The sequence below is a fragment of the Acipenser ruthenus genome, chromosome 5, assembly GCF_902713425.1.
Source record: "Acipenser ruthenus chromosome 5, fAciRut3.2 maternal haplotype, whole genome shotgun sequence".
In the NCBI taxonomy this organism is placed as follows: Eukaryota; Metazoa; Chordata; class Actinopteri; order Acipenseriformes; family Acipenseridae; genus Acipenser; species Acipenser ruthenus.
In genome coordinates, this window is record NC_081193.1 from 82,912,712 (window position 1) to 82,932,333 (window position 19,622).

Sequence of the window (19,622 nt, forward strand, 5' to 3'; positions counted from 1 at the left end):
TTTGACCTTTCCAATGAGCTTTGTGCAAGATAAGCTGTCTGCTAATGCATTTGTTAGACAGAAACCTAGCCAGTTACCTAATACCTATTAATCAGGTTTAGATGTTATCTTTTTTCCTCCAACACTTTGATTAGATCAAACCTGCCAGTCTGGTTGCTCAGGTTTTGAACCTTCGAATGAAATGAAGACGAGTGTCTCGTTCTTGGCTGTTAGACCTGTTTCAGCAATAAAATACATTTTTATAATTTATACTGTGTTTAATATTAAAAACAGAACCATTACAGCACATATCTGAAGATACTGTATCGATGGGAATTAGGATGCCATTATTATAATAGTGTATTAACATTGAGAAATCTGTAGCGTTGCTAGTAGTGGTAAACCAACAGATTAAGAACAAATGCTGCACATGGGTTTCTGATATGATATCTTGGTCCAGTGTGTACTGTGAGAAGAATGTTTCTTCTGGTTCTTCACTTTTATTAGTATTAGTCAATGCATAGTTTAACCTTGACTACATCTTGAAAGACATCCCGTAGAGGATAGTACTTTGAAAACATCCCTAGGTTGCTAACATTAATAACAGTTACCCCTCCTGTGGTAACATTCTACCAAGGATAGGGTGACAGCTTTATTAGGGCATAATAAAGTCTGCTCTACTATACAACTGTTATTGTTGTTTTAAATCAAAGGCGATACATAGCCATACGAATACAATGAGTATATTTCATCATTTTTGCTTGCTGTGAAACATTACACATTTTCTATTTACAAAAAAAAAAACAATGTCTCCAATTTGCCTTTGTTTTAAAAAAACAATTCTATAAAGAGGAAACACACTGTTGAAGACAGAAACCAGGAGTTAATTTGGAGTTTTCATCTCTGTATATACCACAAGATAACGTGAGTGCACTACCAGTAAAGACATGCAGTACATAAGGCAATCTATTCACTGCTTGTTTTTTTAGGCCATCTCATTATAGGCACAGAGTTTAAAGTGAATTTTAAGTTTTTAAAGTCCTGTTAGCTTTAGAAGGCATCTACCACAGGACAATAACCACTGTACTCAGGACCTGATTGGCTGAGATGATCAACTAGCTCTATAATACACTTTGGTATACTTTTGCCAGTAAACTTGCAGGGATATTCTTGCTATTTTCCACATAATGTTAGGCGGAGTCATTCTGTATTCTGCTCATATTGCAGGTTTAGTGTATCCCATGCTGAACCTCATTTAATGAACTTTTTAGTTGGTGGGAAATACTAAAAGAAACTTTACACTTAGTATTGCATGAAACATTATTATAAAGAGTTAGAAGTGCCATAGGTGTCAAGCGTTGCAAAAGTGTCAAATCAAATCGTGCATTACTTTTTAACAGATTATTGCCTAAAAATATAGTTTTCAGTTAAATGCGTCCCTAGCTATGCACATAAACCATATGCCTATATTATAACCAGAGTTGAGTTGCAAAAGGTGTATCTGGCAGTGTAGAGAGAATGTGTATTAAAAATTAAACAGCAAGAAATTAACACTTAGTTTTTTTGTGAACCTTCTAGAAAATGGGCTGCCTTTTATTAGTGAAAAACAAAGTAATAACAACGTGGCAGCTTCATTCCAAATAATGCAGCTAATTATGTTTTTAAAAGCCATTTTCACAGCGTATAACCATGTGTGTCTGACTGGCAGACAGACATCATTTCCACAGTCAAATTATGGTGATATCTGTTTTTAAATGCTGTTATAAAGGCCGCTACACTGTTAAAATGCATCAGCGTTAAAAATGTATACATACCAACTGTAATTTTTACTGCTGACGATGCATTTTTTAACATAGTACTTAACACATGATTCACACACACACACAATTGCATATAAAGTAATTCATACAAAGTAAACTTTCATTTACGATACATTGCAAACAGCTAAATCACAACGGAGCCACCATAGCCATTACTAAGTAATGCCATGACTTTTATTTGCGCGTAGCGGGTAAATCAGGTTCCTGTTAGAATAACACATTATATAATATAGGAACTTAATTCCTTCACACAACAGAGAAGATTCCTCGTCCAGAGCTCATCTCTTAAGTTACACCTTACTAGGGCCCGTAATTGTGATACAAAAACTCGCCGCAACGGGAGAAAACTGCCTTTGTCCTCTAATGCGATTTACCCTGTACTTTTCTGCGTTAGTGCCAGTTGTCCCCATAAGTTTCGAGGTGTGGCCCTCATTTGCATGTCAGCTTCGATGACTGCGCAGACAAGGGCACCTGCGTCTCAAACTAACCATGTTAGGGTGGGATTTATTTGAAACGCAGGTGCAGCCGATCCGTTTATGAAAACGGAACAGCAAATGCTGAAGGAAGGAGCTGGCGAGAGAACACTTTTTGCAACTGATGTTGTAGTTTATTTATTTTTTAAATTAAAATAAGCAATACAGAGTGTAGCTCTGTGAACTGTGCACATATAAGGTAATTTTGTGCATATTTTCACTTCATTCACAGGGCCAAGAACACCCAGGAGCAGCTACAAACAAACCTGATCCTGACTTGAAATCAAAATCTCACGGCAAACGTAATCCTGACTTTAAAGACATCAGATTGCAACATTGCTATTCAGTGCTGCAGCTCGACAATAGTAATACTACTATATCAGTATTTGTTTTTGTTAAAGCTTGTGGATCTTTGTGAACAGCTTGTGAGGTGATTTGTCCACCTTCGTTACGATGAGGGAACGAAAACACCCATAGTTGAAGAACAACACCCAGACACTGAAAACACTGGCTATTAAAAGATCTATGAGCAGAGCACCCTTCTGGTTAATGTTGCTGTACAGATTAAGCTGTTAATAAAGTGAAATTCATAGAGATTATACTGTGCAGCACATATGATTTGTTTGCAAATCAATTTTGACCCACAGACTCAATTTTGTTGCCAGAGTAAATGACATCACACTTGTTTCAGATACACATCTTCATCTAAGGCTGACCTCCTGTTATATAGGGTTCCAGGCATTATGAAAAGTCGGCTGTTTGTAAACCCAGAGCTCTGTGTTCAAATCCTACACCTCTCTTTTTTTATTGTATTTGTAATAAGTATACTTGAATGTTGTGTTTTCTTATGCATCCTAAAATATATAGTTGTAGTAAACAATTAATGCTGTCTTCATCCAAAATGTAAATGAATTCTCAGTTGAGTTACCTGGTTAAATAATGTATTTACTGATTGATAGATGTGTGTAATTAATTAGAAAGAAATTACATCATTGTGATTCATCAAAAGGGGAAGAAAATATGCCACCCACCTACCACCAAATACAAATGTCAGCAGGAAATTGACCTGAAGCCAACTTCCTCATAGTTAATTCGGCACGCAACTCATTACATAGATGTGCATGCTTCAGTGAATGTTGTTTTATATGGGGACAGGTCAGCAGTGCTATTATTAAAGAGTCCACTACATGCAGATACAATGTTGACTGGGTTTCCAGCAGATCATTAGCTGGTCGATTTATATAGTTTCCATTATTTCTTGTAGATATTTTTCACTGACTGTAGTTATTGATTTCCTAAGGAAAGGCTACAAAGTAATGCATTGAAATGGGAAAGAAAATAATTGTCTTACTCACAAAGAAGAAAACAATACTGCTTGAATTTCTTTCACTGCAGACGCTTCCAACTGTTTCAGTTGTGCTCAGTGTAAAATGATACGGCAAATCAGAGAAGAGCCGACAGGGAACTGAGTTTGTAAAACCAAGAAACGCTATCCAGCTAGTTTTTAACCCTGAAAAAACACACACACACACTACATACATAAAGGTTGCTGCTGCCACATTGAAAAATAGAAAAGGTAACACGATATCCCTCCTGAGAAACACTCATTTAATACTTGTATAGATTACATACAAAGAAAGAAACAGCGTATTGTGCTCAACAAAGCTAGCAATTGAAAGGCTGCAATGTTTTGCAGAGTACTGGCATTGTTTTATGAAGCAATAATTTACTGTATTATAGCTATTTTACTAATGCATTCTTCTTCCTGTTCAGATTAATTTGGTATCATTTTCCCTGACATTTATTACATCCTGGTGACTTTTAAAAGACCTTTTTGAGTCACGGCTGAGCTCCGAGTGCATCCCTTGCAACACTCTGCCACTAGTTGAAGTAAAAGCAATCAGATGTTTTTATACTACAGTAAATGGCAACTGTAGCACAAAGGCATCTAAAATAGTAATAGCCAAAATACCAAGTCCTGACTAAACTTTGGATGACACTAGATGAGCTGGTTACAGTACTGTCACAATCTGGTCGATGCAGAATTACAGCTCAACAAAACGAACCTAAAAGAATGATGCACCTATATAAAAACATCTGTGAAAAATGACTGTGCTGCATGGAAAGATGTGTACCAGAGACGAAGGATAACAAGCTATTGCGATTGCCGTGCTGTATTGTATTAATATTCTGTCTGTTCTCTCCCTGACAGATAAGTTGCTGGGGGCGTTTGGATGGTTGTGGGCTGAGAAAACAGCACAGTGAAGCTGGAATTAATATGATCTGTAGCTCTGAGCTGTACAATTCCCTCATTACAGTCTGGATTTGCATTTCCTATATTAACAGAAGGGGTCAAAATAAGATAAAGGAAGAAGATACAACTTTAAAACTCCACTGACTTTGGAGACAAGAAATGATTTCACACATATTGTGAAAATAGCTCTCAATGGTCAATTTTTTTAACACTGAAAGTTTTAACTTGCTCTTGGTTGGTCCTCTTGCTTTTATATGTCCCACAGGCAATGGAGAGCAATAAGACTGGCACTGGGATTGAAGAGCAGCGGAGCAGAGCAACTGCTCTCCAGGGTGTTGAGACTAAAGTGATCCGCAGCAACGGAAAAATAAAAGGCAGCACCCTTAATAAGTTGTTTTGGCCCAGATTGGCAACTTTCTTTTTTAAAGCAAGTTTTTCTTTTGGTTTCTAAAGAATCCTGTACTATAGTGTAGCCATGAGCTGCTCACTTTCTTGTGGCAAACCACGTGTACTCTGTGATAGTCCTTTAATGGGGATCAGCTCAGTATGTGTCACAGCAAATTCTTGCTATCCAGCAAATAATATATGCGTACACAGCTGAGACAATGGTAACCTATGACAAGAACTAAAATGCTTCCTTTAATTTAAAATATATGGGATTTTCATTAACAAATGCTTTAAAGAATTAAAGGTGGTTTAATGATGCATATCAGATTTTAACCATTTTTATCCAGTACACTGCATTTTGGACAATCGTTTTGTGAAATATTAAATAGAATATTTCACCCTGCTTTGATAAGCTATTGCTGGATAATTTTAATAGAGCATTTTTCAGCACTGGTGAATCCTCCTGGGTAACATCATTCCCCCTAAAAATAGATGATTGAAGCAACCCAGGGAGATTTTGTGATGGTATAAAATGTTTTAATAAAATAAAACAGTAGGTTCATAACTTACCAAACTTGTGATTTATGTCACAAACAATAATGAAGTGTTAGAGTATATATTAAAATACATGTTTAGTGAAAAGACTGATGAAACTCACTTTTATCAAGTCTCATTAATTATAAAATAAATGCACAATAAAACTTGAATAATATCTAAATCTGTGCCTGCTTTTTAATTCTAGCTATCTGCATGTTCTGATTGATGTGTTGCACATACCCGACAAGTTGTGCTGTTGACGTTTGTGATGCAAAATGACGTTGCAGTGTGATACAAACCCAGATGGTTCCATTGAAAAGTCAGCAGCAAGATTTTTCATTCGTTCCTAAACCCCGTGTGAACGTCTGAACTGTGATCAAAACACCTCATTGCATCCAACTCATGAAATTAGCTGACGTCAACATCAAAATGTGTTTGCTGCAAGCCTGTGAAGCTCTTTCCAATTACCCATTTAAATCTACTGGGTGAGCCACTGGTTTTCACATCTCACAACTGCAAGGGCTCTGAAACGGAGGTCAGCCCGACTCATTTTGTGAAATGTAATATCCCTCTTTCAAATTCTCACAATGTTTGGTCATGGTTTGTATTATGCACATATTTAAAAGTGAACTCTGGACTACAGCATCATCATTTTCCAGTAGGATTCTGGGAAGAAGACGCATTGGGGCCCTATAAGGCGGCTAGCAGGGACTTAGTACATAGTAGTACAGTACAGAAACTGAAAAAAGCAAGAAGTATGCCAAGATAAAAAAAAAAAAAAGAAGTGCATTTCTAACCACGGGCGTAGAATTCACATGAGATACAGTTTGAATGAGGATTTCTATTGTTATCATTTGTTAATAAGGCTTATCATATTGATTTACTCTATCATAACCCAACCTTTCTGATTTGCTCCCCGTATATGAAAATGTGATCTTTGCACAAAAAATAAAGAACTATCGTAATGAAGTTTGGTATTATAATATCACAGTTCCCTCAAATCTCTATTATTTCCCTTATGTTTTACAGTATATGAGTCACGGTCATTGTTATAGTGTATGATATGCTGTTCCTGGAAAAATTAAATGTCTTGAACAGGGATAATGGCAGTTCTGTCTTGTTTAAAAATAGATATAGACACATGACTAGAGCTGGTTTAATATCAAAGGCATCTGTTGCTTGAAAAACACTCAAATTAAAAGATTATATTTATAATCAAAAAAGACAAATGTTTTGGCTACAGTACATCAGTAATGACCTATTTTAGTACAACTAAGGTAACTGCATAATGGTTGTATACTGCTTAGCTGAGTCTTATACTAAATTACCATGCTAAGAAGATAATATTTTGTCATCTGAGTTCTGTTAAATCCATATACTGTTCCTCGTGGGTTGACATTAATCTGATTTCTTACCACACCTGGGATTTTATCCTTGGTTTCCTTTTTTATCATAGCTCACAGAAACATGAAATGTACTAACATGCTAACCGAAAATCCACAACGCTGGCAAAGGCATTGTTTTATTTATTATTTATGAAAGGAAATATTTAAGGGATATCTTGTATATATCCACGTCGTGTCCAGTTTCACACACTGAAGGAGGCCAGAGCTGATCCTGACAGCTGGTGGGAGGGTTCACCACTAAGAATGCTGACCCAGTAGGATCAAAAACCCTGGGGTCATTTTGGTTCCGGTAATGAATTTTGAGGAAAGTCACCAAGGTTTCATTTCTATCCTTGGTGAAACCAAGCAGGTGGCTTCTCATCCAGAAAGGACAACTACTATGTGATTTTTGCAGGTCTCTCCTGCTTATCTCCTGCTCCAGTGAACAGCCTTACCTACAGATGCTTTTGAACCAGTAACATATTGTACCACAGCATGTGCCTGTTTTACACTGTCCATTGAGATACAGTACAAGAATTCAAAGCTGTGGTTTTTATCATGAATCTCATTGTATTTTCTGTAAGTCTTGTTCCTTCCCTACTTCAGTGATAATGGCTTTTTATTTTTAGTCCTGTTCATATACTACAAATGCCAATGGAGACCTGCACAGAAAAGTAAGTAAATGTATTTATTTATATTGCACCTTTCATACAACAGTATCTAAAAGTGCTTTACAAGTCAATAAAAAACAATACAATTAATTAAAATAATTAAAAAAACATGAACATTATGTATAAAATGCTTTTTGTAAAAAAGTGAGTTTTTAATAAAAATATAAAGTGACTCTGCATCTCTAATGTCAGATGGTAGTTTATTCCACAATCTGAGAGCATTGTAACTGAAATTATTTCTCTTTCGTTTTTGTCTTAATCTTTGGGAGGGACAGAAGACCAGAATCAGCCGACTAAAGCAAGTCTTACATGTAGGGACAAAAGCTATTTTAGATAATCAGGTGCCAGGCCATGACGTGTTTTGTAAGTCAAAGGTAGGCATGGTCTGGTAACATTACAGATATAAGCCTCAAAACATAAATCAGAATCAAATATGAATCCCACATTTCAGGCCGTTGATTTTGGGTTTGAATTTAAATTACTCAACTCGTTTTTAGAGAATTGGCAAATTCCAATTGTTACAGAGAACCCAAAATCAAAACTTCTGTCTTATCTGAGTTTACCTGCAAAACATTTTGAAACATCCAGATTTGTACATCATTCAGACAGGCTTAACCACGGCAGTTTTAAAGGCAGTTGACAACAATCTGTTAACAATTTCTAAAACAAAGTCACATAGATCACTAAAAATGCCTTTGAGGATTTTCATTGGAATTTGATCAAAAAACAAGTGGAAGAGTTCATCTGCATCACTGACTTATTCAGAGTTTGTATTGTAATAAGGGAAAATGTTCCATAAAATACACCATTGGTCTAATCGGCACATTAAGATCAAAACCACCCTGAAAAATATGCCTCACAGTTAACTGGTGTAGCTTCGATATGAAGGGGTGCAATCAAGGAGGGGTCTCACAGTTAGCTGGTGTAGCTTCGATATGAAGGGGTGCAATCAAGGAGGGGTCTCACAGTTAGCTGGTGTAGTTTCGATATGAGGGGGTGCAATCAAGGAGGGGTCTCATATAACAATATAGAATTACTACCGATCCCTCTTTGAATTAGCTTAACGCATGCTTGTATTGAGTCTGTCATAGACTGTGCTGTGCTAGCAAGGACGCATTACAGCTCTGGGCTATCCAACCATCCTGCACCTGAACAACCATCCTGCACCTGAACATGTCCCATGCTGAAAGTTACCTCAGGGGTTGATGTTGCTTTGGAGAGTCAAAGAGGGATCGGTAGTAATGCTATATTGTTATATTATTATTATTACTATTTATTTCTTAGCAGACGCCCTTATCCAGGGCGACTTACAATTGTTACAAGATATCACATTATACATTATTTCACATTATATAGATATCACATTATTTTTTTTATATACAATTACCCATTTATATAGTTGGGTTTTTACTGGAGCAATCTAGGTAAAGTACCTTGCTCAAGGGTACAACAGCAGTGTCCCCCACTGGGGATTGAACCCACGACCCTCCGGTCCAGAGCCCTAACCACTACTCCACACTGCTGCCTATATGAGACAAATATTGCATTTTAAGATAATGTATGCATTTGCCTGTGAAAGGGGGACTACCTAATGTACATGGTTTCACTTCCAAGCACTATTACTGAGGGAAAAGATCAAATGACATATCTAAGGCTGTATAAAAAGTATTATTATAATAGGGCCTGTTGAATAATCTGTCTCTCAGTACTTAATTATGTTGAAGTGAACTGAAGAAAATTAATGTATTGGCCCTGAATAGTTACTGAAAAAATGTACGTGTTTATGGTCCAAATTGTTAAGTGTTAAAAAGTAACTCATAGTCACAAGCAGAGCTTTGTGCTTCTTTGAAGCCATTACAGTTAACCTGGCACACTAATGATAGATCAGAGAATGTAAGATATTTCACTCAAAGCACTGAGTGGCTGATTACAGTATTTAGAGAAAATTAGGAGACCCTGTTGCTTTAAAAAAATGCAAATGATGTACTTTGAGATAAAACTAAGAGATCTGTTTAATAATAAAATAAATAGTTTGATTGAGAATTTGACCTTAAAACTTAACAAAAGGCTGATCTAAGACATTCTTTTTTCTTTTCAATTTTGGGGTTAATATATTTCAGAACCTTTTTTAAAGGTGCGTGTTTGTACTAACATATTAACACGTGTTTGTTTTTGTTAATGGTGTGACATGTTAGTAAGCTAAAACAAAGTGTGACCAAATTCACAGACCTTTATGTTCTCAAACACTTATTATGACAAAGCGATGACATTGTTCTAGTTTTGTTCCTAAATTGACTACTGTTGTAAAAAAGAAAGAGTCATATCGTCTCATTAAACTTCAACAAATTACCCTTTTTGAAAGGAAAAAAAAACATGCAAATAATTTTATGAACAATTATTTAATAGACCCACATTGTGTTATACATGTATGTGCTTTTATTTAAAATAAACCAAAACATGCTTCCAAGAAGAAGAAAAAAATCCATAGTACAAGTTTGCTTTTATTGTTGTTGATCATAAATGTAGCTAAATGTTCCTCATTCTAATATTTGGAGATTATAGGGCAAACAAATTAGATTGTGTGGTTTTCTTACCAAAAAAGAAGCAGTACAAATTATTCTTGCCTATAATATGAAATACATCTTGCTTGTTTCCAAACATCTTGCTTGTTTTACTTCATTTAATGAAGTAAAATGTACTCCCTGATCTGTGTCATCATTGAAATTAATTCAAAGCAACACATTTTTTTTAATAAAATGCAATTTATACAAAAAATATAAACTATAGGAAAAAATCTTTCACCACACCAATTTAACAATCTGACTAGCAGAAATGTATTCAGCAATATTGTTGGATTGTTTCTAAAAATGACATTAAGATCCCTTATAATCTTGTAAGATGTCTAGATATGAAAAAAGAGAAAATGAACATTCATAAATGCTATTATTGTGATATGGTTCACAAATCCTAGCTCTGACCATCTACTTTAATCTTAAATGCGAATATGATTTTATATTTTTTTTACATGCTTATTTTCTTGAAAATAAAAATCCAAAATTGAAAAGAAAGAAAATCTCTTTATCAGTGTTAAAATGGAAATTGAACATAATTCAAAACTGGATTTAGGTGTCAATTTGATATCTATGGGATTGGGCCCTGTTCACAAAACTCTAAGGGCTATTTTTGTTTTATATCCCATTTTTGGATTAATTAAATCAGGTTTTCATTTTATGCAACCCGTTTCAACAGTTTAAGAAGCTCATGAACAGCCCTGCAGCTACTGCGTAAACCTCAACAGGAATTACAATGAGAATGAACAACACCAACAAAAACTTTTGTTGAGCAACTTGGTGAAAATGGCTTGATGTGTCAAATTCATCTAGCTGCTTCAGCAGTGGCCAGAAAAGTGTATTCATACTTCGTGGGCTTTCAAACAGTTCTGTTCAGTAAAATATGTCAGGTCAAGGCTCTTTACCACCAGCTAGATGAGTTCAATGTGTACTGGCATGGGTCTTCATTGAAATAGTGTTATTGATTGTGAGGGGTATAATTAAGAACTTGCTTGATTCAGGTTTCCAAAGAGGTGTTGACATTGTACAGTCTTCAAGAGATTCATTCTTCAGATTTGTCGGCAGAAAGTTCTGGTAGTAGCTAGTTTCTTTTCATTTTGTTTATTTTTTTCATACAGACACGATACGACAGAAAAAAAAACAGCTGTGTTTTAAATCATTCATTGTGTGATTTGGTTTCCATCTTCACTATTGGATTTTAAAGTTTGAGTTGTTTCTTTTCTAAAGTGGCTTTAACAGCAGAGACGCAGCACGGAGGCAGACGCGACGAGCAGGATGAGGAAGGGGCTGAGAGAGGACTGCAGGGCGTTGCCAGCACCTTTGGTGATCGTTGTGTTTGTAGAGAGAGTGGGGATTGGAGAGACTGCAGTTACATTAGTGCTGTTACCCTGACTGGCACTTTGTGGGCCTGTTGTGCTGTTGTCAGAATCTACCTGTATTCGATAATAAAAACAAACAAATAAAACCATTTAATTATATGCAGATGCAGTACAACTAGTATTTTCCATGTACCATATTATCAGGCTAAATTAACGTTGAGGGTATGATCTGTCTCCTCTTACCCATGGTAAAACTATAAGCATGCAGAAGTATTTGTCAGCTTGACTCCTAAAGTTTTAGCATAGATTCCTTTAGAAATATTGGAACGTCTTGGTTTCAAGCATCCTAATGTGATCCAGTACATGCATAAATAGATACACATTTAGAAGTTTTCATACAAAATTATTTGAAATATACCTAGTTGTACCTACTGTATTGTAGTTTGACTGTAGCATGTTATGAAAACATGTCATAAATACTTCATCCAACTACAAACTGCTATAATAGTTATTACACACACACACACATACACACACACACACACACACACACACACACACACACACACACACACACACACACACACATATACACATAAAGTATAAAGAATGATTATTTTTGATAAATTACACATTTCTAGTGAACCTAGACAGATCAACTGTTATATGTTTAAAACCTGTTCAGGTGCCGTTATACTGTCTGCAAATGCTTCACGCCCTATCTTGCATTGCCCTTCTTAACAGTAAAAACAAAATAACATTTTTTTAAAACAAACTTCTACGATAAACAAATGTTTTCTTTTTAAATGCATTATGTTTTTAAATGCATTATGAACAGCATCCCTCAACCTTAAACACAAGAAACAATACGTAAACACACCACCGAGATATAGATATAGATATATATATATATATATATATATATATATATATATATATATATATATATATATATATATATATATAAAACAATTTAGAGCATACCTGTGTGGGTAAATAAATGGACAGCACGAGCACTCCAATACACACGAATGTCATTGCAGTCATTTTGTTGCTGTTTTTGTTTGTTTGTTCGCTTAAACAACAGATATTTCTATTCAACCTCTCGCGTACACCCGGTAAGCGCTGCTCCTCCTGTCTGTTATACAGACCAGAGGGTAACCTGTTAGGTTTTATATTAGAAGCAGCATCGAGGCGGTGAGTGACACATGACGTAGGCAAAGGGGAGTAGCCGCTCAATGTCACTTTGCAAGACCCACAGTCCAGTTTGCCTACATACCCAGATAGATTTATAGATGTAACTGAAGGGAGACAAGCTTCCTCCTCTTGAAAATTAATTTACTTCTAATACTGGTCGCATCTCTAGAATAGTAGTCGAATAATGATATATATGTGTGTGTGTGTGTGTGTGTGTGTGTGTGTGTGTGTGTGTTAGTTAGTTAGTTAGTTATCTGTTTGTTTATGTAGCAAGACACCTGTGCTAAAACATGGTAACGTCACTCTCACAGCAGTCTTATATGTAAGAAACACGTTTTAAAACCCGAATGGGGCACTGTATCTTTAAGTTAACAATTGTATAAATAACCTTTCACGCCTACATCCCTAAACCCAACAATATGAAATGTTAACCAACTGTATATAACATGTAAAAACATAGCGCTACTGGTGTAGTTCTGAAAAAAAAAAAAACGCGTATCAGAAAACGCGTATTATATAGCGACGGCAGCTCTAATTTCAGTGGAAATCAAATTATTCTTTCTTAATCGTGCATTTTTATAGGCATTAAAAAAAAAAAATCAGTCCGATTCCCTACGTGTTACATCTGATCATACAGCAAAAGTGGTAGGTGACGCTAATGAAGACAAGCCCGATACCAGCTCCGACAGCGGTATCGGCTCTGTGCTTCAAAGCGGGAGGTTCTGAGCTCGGGTCCGAAGCCCCTGCTTGTGGGAACCGAGGGTCGGCGCGATGTATACACATACACATGCATACCTAGATAAATATACATACGTACATACTAACAGCACTGGGGGTAGCACTGTACATTTGCAGGGACAAGAAGTGTATGTTTTAAGCATGTTTTTCCCGTGTCTCTCACTTAGCTGGGGAGGTTATCAAGAGCAGCGGTGGCAGATATATAAACTTTATTTATTTATCTGTTTTGCTGTTTTTTTTTCTCACAATTTACAGTACCAGCGAACACTGTTTTATTTATTTATTTATTTATTTATTTATTTATTATCTGATCAAATGCGGTAGGTCCAGATTTGTTGTTTGTTTTATTCAGAATGTTGTGTAAAATTAAACTGTCCAGACTGTCAGCGGATACACTATTTAAAAATACAATTTAAAACAAAACAATTTCTAATTGTACTGATACAGTTCTTAAATTGGCGCGAATAAAAAATAACTGAGCGTTTCTGTGATTTGTAATTGTAGCTATTTGGATGCAGAGCTCCAGAAAAATAAAAGAGTGGACGTGATACACATGAAGTTCAGAGCTGGTGATGACTTCATAATCGAAATGAATAGGAAAAAAAACATGCATGAAAAAAATAGCCAATAAATAACCAAACCACCAAAGAGTAGGCCTATTTACCAGCAAGATACTTCCAAACCGAGACACATGTGGCTGGAATACCGCCAGTCTGGCAGCACTGAGGAGTAGCCTACAGTCGCACGAGAGACTCATGCATCACCGATAAAGAAGTATTGGTGATGCATCAATACAGACTATATATACACCAGTACAGAAGTACTATATACAGCTTTCTGCGGTCGTCTGGCACCTTATTTCCACTCAATGTTACAATGTTTTGAAGATGGGATACGAAATGACATTCTTTTCGTTTACTGTCGTAATTCTGTTATGTGTGTGAATATAAGCGCATGGGTGGGGGTTCTTTGCATAATTGGAAGTTATGTATTAAATGTTGAAGTGCTTCACCAGCAACAGAGAGGCGACCTCCAGTGCCTAAAAAGAGAAATGACTGCCCATTTAGCAATCTACTGTATTTGTGGTCCTGTGCTGATGTCGTGGATTAAAATAAAACACATATTTGGGCGTTGGCCTTTTTTTGTTTGTTTGTTTGTGTTTCTTTTTATAAGTCAGTGAGATTGTTTTCAACATCAACCAAACCGGAAACGTATTTCGGTGGTAATACAGTTTATCGAAGTAAATGTGTTGTTTTTTAATGTTATGATAGCCTGTTAAACCACATCATGTAGAATTATAACCACCAAGAATCATATCTCTTCCTCGCAACGATGCTTGAAAGGATGGCAAAGACATAACTGGCCGCATATCCTCGGAAGAGCGGGTTCATTAAATTAAATTAATTAATTACTGTATTACAGCAAGATACGTCTTTCGCGTGCCTCAATTAAAATGAGCTCGATTGTTTTCACTTGCCGTTTTCATGCTATATTTTATTTTCTATTCAATTAAGGTAGCCAATTTTATTTAGGAACGAGGGGGTAAACAGACGCAAAGATAGACAGATTTGTCAAAAAGAAAAAAAAACATTGCAAATTAATGACTGAACAACTGCTGCTAGCAGCAGTCTCTTTTAAAGGGTTACTGATGGCATTATATCAGTTTTCAAGCTTGTTTTAATGCATAGGGGCCTATATGAATTTGCCTTTCCACCGTGAAAATGGTGTATATATTTTACTGCTTGCAGACTACTTGCTTATTTATTTACTTTGTTGTTAAATAGTGTTTTTTTCATTATAATGCTAACATTCTACGCATAACTGATATTATCAATGAGGACTTTAAGGTAAGTATTTTTAAATTAGAACAACCAAGGCGTGTACTAGTGTAGAGATCACAATAGGACCTTTCTGCATTCCATACTTTTTCCTCTAGAGGGCACTGCAGTTTTATAGACTCGGTTTAATATAATAAACATTGGAAGCTCTTGCTCAGCTGCAGTCCTTGGTGGGTCAAGGTGAAAGAGCAGAAAAGGGAAAGGTAAGGGTATTTTTCCTTTTTTTAAAGGTGCGTGTTATGAAGAGGTGTGTACTAACATTATTACGCTGTTTTAATACAAGACAATATTTCATTCATGAATGTCATGATTGGAAGTTTAAAAAAAAATGTTTTCGTCGTTTAGTATTACCAGTAAACCACGACTCCCGTACTGCACAATGAATGCCGTCCTTGAATGTAGCATCTGCTACATTTGCAGATATTAATGATGTTACTATTTGGTTCATCAAGGCACCTCTTAAGTCCTGGTCACAAGGGCGACTGTTGTTGACGCCAACAAGAGGAGCACATTTGTTTACAACATACAGTTGCAACATAAAGCCGAGGGGACACTAGTCTACATCATGTTGCTAGAAAAAATGTAGAAAGGGATAGTTGTATTTTTTGTAGAAAGTGACGTTCAAGCAACTATCAAATTTTGTTTTAAAAAAATGGCGGAGAAAATGAACGCGGAGACGATATTGTGAGATTCTCATTATCGGTTTTTTTCAGGGTGATTATTATTATTTTATTATTATTATTATTTTTTATAGGTGATATAGGCAAGTAAATAAGTTACTCAGTCCATTCCTGGTAGTTTATGATCAATTTGTCTGTTAATGCCACGAGATGTTGTGAAGCGGCATCCCTTGAAAAACACGATGTACTATTATGAACCGTTTTAAACAACGTTGTGTTGATATTACAGTCCAATATTAGAAATAAAAAGAAGCCTGTTTGGTACCGATGCTGAAGCATTAGAGCGTTCATGTTAACCTGCAGCGGTATGTTACGTTTAAGTTCCCTAGTTGTGTTTTCAGTGGTCATATTGTCAAAAAAAAGGCTTTCAATTTATACACCAATGGATACACTAATGGATAAAGTGAGTTCCACGTTTTGTTTTTAAAGCCGTTTGTCCCCTTGGCTTAATACAACCAAATCATAATGCACGTTTTTGTCACGAGATGTAAACATGCTGTGAAGGAAGACTACCATATAAAAATGTACTAATTACATTAACAAACCCGTAGTTCCTTCTTAATTAAATAAAAAGGTGTACATTAGTAGAATTATTTAGTTAGTGGGTCTACATATGTAATATTGCAAACATAATAAATATAAATAGGATGAATATGTGCAAAAAGATTCCACGCCCTCTGTACTCTGTGAAAATCAATTTTGTGTACCCCACGCGTACGGTTCTGGTCCATATAGATTGATCACAATCGGCATTAGTTAAATTATTATTTTTTACTACTACTTTAATACTGTACAGTAATTGTATTGGATAATCTTGAAAATGTACTGGATGCAATTAATTACATGAACTTCCGTTTTCAGGGAATGTCATCCGTGCTTTGTGGTTGAAGATGAAGACACTGAGAAACCTGACCAGACTGGTGTCGCTGTTGGAGGGATCCTTATCTCGCACGCTATGCAGGACCACCGTTTGCCAAAGGACAATATATTATCACAATCTTTCAAGCAGGAGTTGCTTACCTGCCTTAGGGATCCAGATTCACACCCAACCCAGAGTGATTCAGGCAAGCTGGTCAGTGGTGCCGGTCAGGCTCAAAGGCAATAAGACTTCGAAAAAGGGCAGTAAAAAAGTTGTGCAGGAGGAGGAGGAAGATGAGGATGATGACCCAGAGAAAAGTGACTACGAAGACGAGCCTGAACATGATCCCAACGTGCCCAAGGATTACAAAGACCTGGAAAAAGCAGTGCAGTCGTTCCGCTACGACCTCATGATGAAAGCAGGCCTAGACATGGCGCGGAAGTGAGGCTTCAGTTAATTAAGCCCTAACTATAGTGTGTGCACCGAGGGTACAACAGTCTTCGTAGTGGATAAAAAACCCCAAACACTATCATTAAAACCTGTCACTCCTGATACGGTTTCCACCTATAAGAGACCACTGACCTACAACCAAAGATAACACTGAATTATCCTGTTTAATACCGTAACGTAAACTATACAACAGTGGCAAAGTGTACATAGAAAATATTTGTCACACAAACCTAAATTAATACAAAAAAAACCATAACATTTCCGTTAAAATAGTGCATTTGTTACTTTTAGTACAACTTAAGTGTGGGTAGGAGCACACTAGTATACTTCCAGTATATACTGTATAGTGAGCTTCCAAACAAAATAGTGTGCTTTCTGAATACAAGCATCCACTATTTGCAGATTCATAAGCCAGCACCACACTTCAAATGATTGTATTTGTTGCTAACATAATAATTCCATATATCTTGTGAACTTCCATCTGCTACATGTCACAGATTTCAAAGAAACATATACAGTACTTCACTAGGTTAAAGAAAATCCTGCTTATACAGATGACTGCCTTCAGAAAGTCTGACTGAATATTACCTTTAGTCTTAAATCACTGGTCTGTCTTTATGCATCTGGGCCCTGTATAACCATCAAATAAAATGACATGCAGACACTCCAGTGTGTGTGCAAGGTTTGATCAGGAATTCAGGTGAGCAAGCCTTCTGTGTACTGTTTGATATAATTATTCCCCTTGCTTCTTTCAGCAAAGTGGAAGATGCCTTTTACAGCAACAAGCTGAGGCTCAACGGACAAAAGCTGATCAAGAAAAGCAAAACGGTGGGTCATAATCTACAGTGTGAACATTTCAAAGAAATAAACGTATTGCATCTGTTGCAGACAGATGGCCCATTGTACTGGTAAGAGGTGTAAAACAAGTAAAATAAGAATATAGCAGATGTAATGTTTAGGAAACCGGCTTGTATGAAAAACATTCAAAATGTTTGCATCGAGCTGTTTATTCTGTGATTCCAGTGAGTTTATGTTGTCTTGGCGAATTGCTATTCTTTAAAGGGGTGACAACCAAGGTTTTAAAATCCATTTTTGTACATCTTTTAAGATCTATCAATATTATCACTTCCGCGCTTTTCTTCTTTTGAAGATTTTTTGGTTCCATGAGTGTGTTTTGTACGTCAGTATGAAACATTTCTCAAAGACTGTGCTGCAGGTGAAGTTGCTGCTGCGCCCTAATCACTCCTTGTTGTAGTTCAAACTCAGCCACTAGGGGACAGTAGGAACTTTGTAAATTGAACATATCTTGCATTTCAACATTTGGAGATGCTTTGGGGCCCTTCACCAATTCACTCACTGTTTCCATTATTTCAGGATTTTCTGCAAGTTAGATAGGGAAACAAAGAGAGGGAGTTCTGAACCTTTTTTAAAGTTTTGTAACATTATTTGATAAATACATTTATGACAATGATATGATCAATACCATTTTACTTTGTTAAATACATGCTGTTAATGTGTGTTCCATCCTCACATTCACAGAATTGTGTGCATAGTGCATGTAGTAAATAGTAGTACATTGTAACTAACGTGTTTGGTAAACTGACCTGTATTTTAAAGTGAAGCACAACGTTTTAAATAAACTTTTTTTTTTTTTTTAATGTTTTTGTAGGTTAAGGTGGGAGACACTCTTGATCTGGTTGTTGAGGAAGACAAAGATACTGACATCGTCACAGTTATGAGAGTGGTTTTCAAGAAGGTATCTGGAGAAACAACAGGCACTGACAGATACAGAGTGGTGTTAAGACGCTGGAAAAACCTGAAGCTTCCCAAACAGGATGTTTACAAGTAGCAAGACTGCTATAGTGTATATCCCATTAACTGACACTTTTACTCCAGGATTACTTGGCATGCGTGTTGTGGTGGTAGTGTTATTTTTCTGTACCGTAGTTAACAGCACGATCTCTTATGAAGTCTAACACTTTTTATACACAAAGATGTTCTTATTATGCATTTTAGTAAGGGATGGATCTTTAGAATTATTGTAACAGATGAAAAAAAGTATACATTATTTAAGCTTATGGTACGATTGTCATTCTGCTGTACTGTAAGTACCTTATTGAGATGCATTAATAAAACAATCATGCCAGAAATCTGTGCAGTCAAGTTCGTGGTAAACGTGCTCTACCCAGCGAATATAAAGATGGGTACTGTAAAGCCGTGAGGAGGATACATTAGTTAGGAATTGCTGTAGTATTTCCGACTACCTTTAGGGGAGGAGGGGTGAGCTACCACCTGCCTGCACACATCCCTTCACCCTGTTCATTTCTGACATTATTCTGACAGCACAATTCCTGTTCACACTCAAATATCAATGTGCCCTGTTTTCTCTCGATACTCTATTGGGAATACCTGGGATGAGACAGACACTTGTATGTTGCCAGACAAACCTGGAACCAAGCAGAATG

The 19,622-nt window shown here is 36.3% G+C and overlaps 1 protein-coding gene and 1 long non-coding RNA gene across 2 annotated transcripts; one reads left to right on the forward strand and one right to left on the reverse strand.

Annotated features, from left to right (window-relative positions):
• Positions 1-9,886: 9,886 nt before the first annotated feature.
• On the reverse strand, positions 9,887-12,543 carry LOC117402723 (uncharacterized). The gene is made up of 2 exons (XR_004544488.3): positions 12,380-12,543; positions 9,887-11,509 (listed from the first exon to the last, which is right to left on the reverse strand). It is a non-coding gene; the product is annotated as an uncharacterized LOC117402723 (long non-coding RNA).
• A 2,675-nt stretch (positions 12,544-15,218) lies between these two features.
• Positions 15,219-19,307, forward strand: LOC117403290 (mitochondrial transcription rescue factor 1-like). The gene is made up of 4 exons (XM_034005330.3): positions 15,219-15,371; positions 16,710-17,148; positions 17,913-17,985; positions 18,827-19,307. Exons 2-4 carry the CDS (start codon positions 16,739-16,741, stop codon positions 19,004-19,006), a joined length of 663 nt encoding a protein of 220 aa, XP_033861221.1. The 5' UTR covers positions 15,219-15,371; positions 16,710-16,738; the 3' UTR covers positions 19,007-19,307.
• The last annotated feature ends 315 nt before the right edge of the window (positions 19,308-19,622 follow it).

What these genes read in the sequence shown, in the direction of transcription:
- LOC117403290 (XM_034005330.3), top strand. Translation starts at nt 16,739, where the DNA reads ATGAAGACACTGAGAAACCTGACCAGACTGGTGTCGCTGTTGGAGGGA. An exon ending in GGCCTAGACATGGCGCGGAA is followed by an intron (nt 17,149 to 17,912) that starts GTGAGGCTTCAG and finishes TGCTTCTTTCAG; the next exon opens with CAAAGTGGAAGATGCCTTTT. An exon ending in TGATCAAGAAAAGCAAAACG is followed by an intron (nt 17,986 to 18,826) that starts GTGGGTCATAAT and finishes ATGTTTTTGTAG; the next exon opens with GTTAAGGTGGGAGACACTCT.